Source organism: Etheostoma spectabile, chromosome 13, assembly GCF_008692095.1.
Source record: "Etheostoma spectabile isolate EspeVRDwgs_2016 chromosome 13, UIUC_Espe_1.0, whole genome shotgun sequence".
Lineage (NCBI taxonomy): Eukaryota > Metazoa > Chordata > Actinopteri > Perciformes > Percidae > Etheostoma > Etheostoma spectabile.
Window position 1 is genome coordinate 3,711,404 of NC_045745.1, and position 3,146 is coordinate 3,714,549.

The following is a 3,146-nucleotide window of genomic DNA, read 5'->3' on the forward strand; positions in this document are numbered from 1 at the left end:
CCAAAGGGATTAATAAAGCTAAGTCTAAGTCTCAACACTAAGTTATTATCAGACTGTATTAGCCTACACATGCTGTCTACTATATACATGCCCAACGTTGTTAAATTTCCTATTGTATCCCAAAGTGATGGCATAATTAAGATCAGTGCATTGGGTTGTAAATGAAAATGTCTTCTGTAAATGATTGATGATTTGAACTTATTTCAACCTTCATCAGGACATAGACCTGAGGGTGAAGTGGCCCAATGACATCTATTACAGTCACCTGATGAAGCTCGGGGGAGTACTGGTGACTTCCACTGTACTGGGATCGACTTTTCATCTGCTCATAGGTAACAACCGCTGTCAAGGCTAAGGACACCGCAGGCATTGCTTTTTTCCCCTTCCTTACTTCACTTTATTTACCTTACACACCATATCTGTAACAGTTACGGGGCATTCACAGAAGAAGAAAAAGCAATCCGGCTTCTTTTTGCCGCAGGGTTGTGCTGCGGGGGGGGGGGGGGGGGGGGGGGAGTGTGAATGAAACAACCCACTTGTGTCCTGTTGTATTCTTAAAGGAGCACGCCGACTTATTGTGACTTTAGCTTATTCACTTTATCCCACCGAGTTCGACAAGTCGATACATACTCCTATAGACGTAGTTGTGACGTGAGCAACCTGTCTGAAAGTTGTAAGTCTTCTGGTAGCTGTGCAAGAGAAATCTCAATCATTCCCAATCAGCAGAGACGGAGAGGGTAGGTATACCTTAGGCACAAGCTAATTACTGCTAACTAACTAGTTAATTAACATTCGTAATGAAACAGCTGATGAAAGTCCAAACAGTCAGCGAGCTTCTCCTGACAATACGGTGATTTGTCAACTATGCGACGGTAAGTCGCATGGTTATGATACAATCCTACTTTTACAAAAACGTCTGCTACGGAGCCATAACGTGAGCTACAAGGTAATGTAGCCTTTTACACATTGTCGTGTTTCTTTAGAAATAAACACTGGACAAAAAGAGCCTTTAAACACTTCTGATGTAAAGTTATTCACTGTCAAAGTGGCGCCAAAAGGAATGGCAGTCAATGGGATGCTAAAAGCTGGTGATGGCTCTGTAGCATTAAAATGGCGCCATAGGAGCTATGCTTAGAGAGGAGAGGCTGACCCCCTTGGTTCCAACTAGCTACTGCTCCCAATAAGTGACAAAAAACGGCAACATATTCCTATTTACATGTTGGGATTTGTATAGTCAGAGGGTGTACAAATAACAGGTCACATGAGACACAGCCATCTTCTAACCGCATACTAACTGGGAACTATATTTACTATTTCACTGTTACTGTTTTCCATCAAATCGTTTATAGATCTTGCTGTTCCGAGCGCACTTGAAGGCAGCTTTATTTCACAGGAGAGAGAGGAAGAAAATAGAGGAGCGAGACATGACGAGTGCTTTGTTATTGGAGGAAACATTCAGCTGTTACACAACCAAAAGTTTTTTTACCTTCGAAGTGTTGTCAAACTTTCTCGTGGCAGCGATAGAGGCAGTGATGTTTCCTGTTTCCTGTACGGGACTCTCACCCAAGGGGTCAGCCTCTCCTCTCTAAGCGTAGCTCCCATGGTGCCATTTTAATGCTACGAAGCCATCCCTTGCCGTTAGCATCCCATTGACTGCCATTCATTTTGGCGCCACTTTGACAGCGAATAACTTTACATCTGAAGCGTTTAAAGACTCTATTTGTCCGTTGTTTATTTCTAAAGAAACACAACAATGTATAAAAGGCTCCATTACCTCGTACCTCACGTCATGGCTCCGTAGCAGACGTTTTTGGCAAATAGGCTAACGATCGTGTTATAACCAAGCGACTTGCTGAATGATTGAGATTTCTCTTGCACAGCTACCAGAATATTTACAACTTTCAGACTGGTTGCCCACATCACGACAACATCGTCAAGCTCAGTTGAACGCTCTGCAGTAACGCTCAGCCATCACTGGGAAAGAGCTTCTATTTTCCTTCACTGGTCTTCATCCAGAACAATAGGATCTGTTGGTCCACTTCTTTAACTGTCTATGCTCTCACCCCACCGCAAAACACACCGACAACTCTGATCTCCTGTTACATGATTGGCCACCGCAGCGTGACGTGGGGGTTGCGTTTCTTCAAAAGTGGAGTCGGTCTCAACAATTCGATGTAGGCCTGCTGCATTTCATTCAAATGACCCCCCCACCCCCACCCACGACGCAGGCTGTCGGAGTGCGGCCTTATGTAATCAGTTATTTAGTGTGCTGTCACCTTACCCCTACTCTAGCCATAATGATAAGGGGTGGGATTAGAATGACATATTTCCATTGCCATTTTCATTTCATTGCCATTTTCTTGCCTATGGTATGCCCTGCAGGCTGTGGGTTCAACGTGGCCAACAGCAACCCAACAGTGTGCATCAACGACCTGATCCAGCAGTACAACACAGAGCACGACGGCAGCCTGCAGCCGCTCAGCTGCGCCCAGCTCATCGCTCGCTCCGTCAGCTGCCTGGAGACGCTCATCAGCAGCTTCCAACAGGGGGGCCCGGACGCCATCCTGCCCACCTACTATAAGAGGTGGCTGCACAGGTGAGCACTTAGAGAAACGTTGAAAAGACAGTGGAGGCCTCGACTCCAAAAGAAAGAAAAACTTTTGGAATTCTGTAGATGAGGTACAGCTGCGAGAAGTTAGCGAAAAACAAGACATCATATTTAGTAGCGTCATCAGTGGATACAAAGCAGCAAATTTAAGCCATGCATGGAATGCAGTTACTATAGATAGTTAACAGGCTATGGCAGTGAACACTGTATCTGGAGAAGGAAACATAACTCATGAAGTATATAGGCCTAGCACAATTCATACACAATGGCGATGCAAAGTGCTTTACAAGTGAGCAGACGTGTAAGTGTAGTGTGGTTTTAACAAACAAGCATTTAATTATGTGTAAAATAATGAAAATACTTAGTTACAAAATAACTCTCGATTGTGTGTAAGAGTGCTCTTGAGTGTGCGTAGATTCTGTTCTTACTTTGGAATTCTATTCAATTTTATTATATTTTATATTTCTTTTTATAGCGCCAAATCACAACAACAGTTCTCTCACAGCGCTTTATATAAAAGAGCAGGTCTAGACCGTAC

The 3,146-nt window shown here is 43.9% G+C and overlaps 1 protein-coding gene across 3 annotated transcripts in view; it reads left to right on the forward strand.

Moving 5' to 3' along the window:
* The window catches only part of hlcs (holocarboxylase synthetase (biotin-(proprionyl-CoA-carboxylase (ATP-hydrolysing)) ligase)), a 50,532-nt gene that overhangs the window by 36,463 nt on the left and 10,923 nt on the right, over positions 1–3,146 (forward strand). For all 3 annotated transcript variants that reach the window (XR_004334665.1, XM_032533710.1, XM_032533712.1), the window contains 2 exons: positions 218–332; positions 2,383–2,596. Coding sequence is in view for 2 of the 3 variants with exons in the window: in XM_032533710.1 (XP_032389601.1) it covers positions 218–332; positions 2,383–2,596 (329 nt within the window). In the remaining variant the exon portion in view is untranslated. The remainder of the gene's footprint in view (positions 1–217; positions 333–2,382; positions 2,597–3,146) is intronic.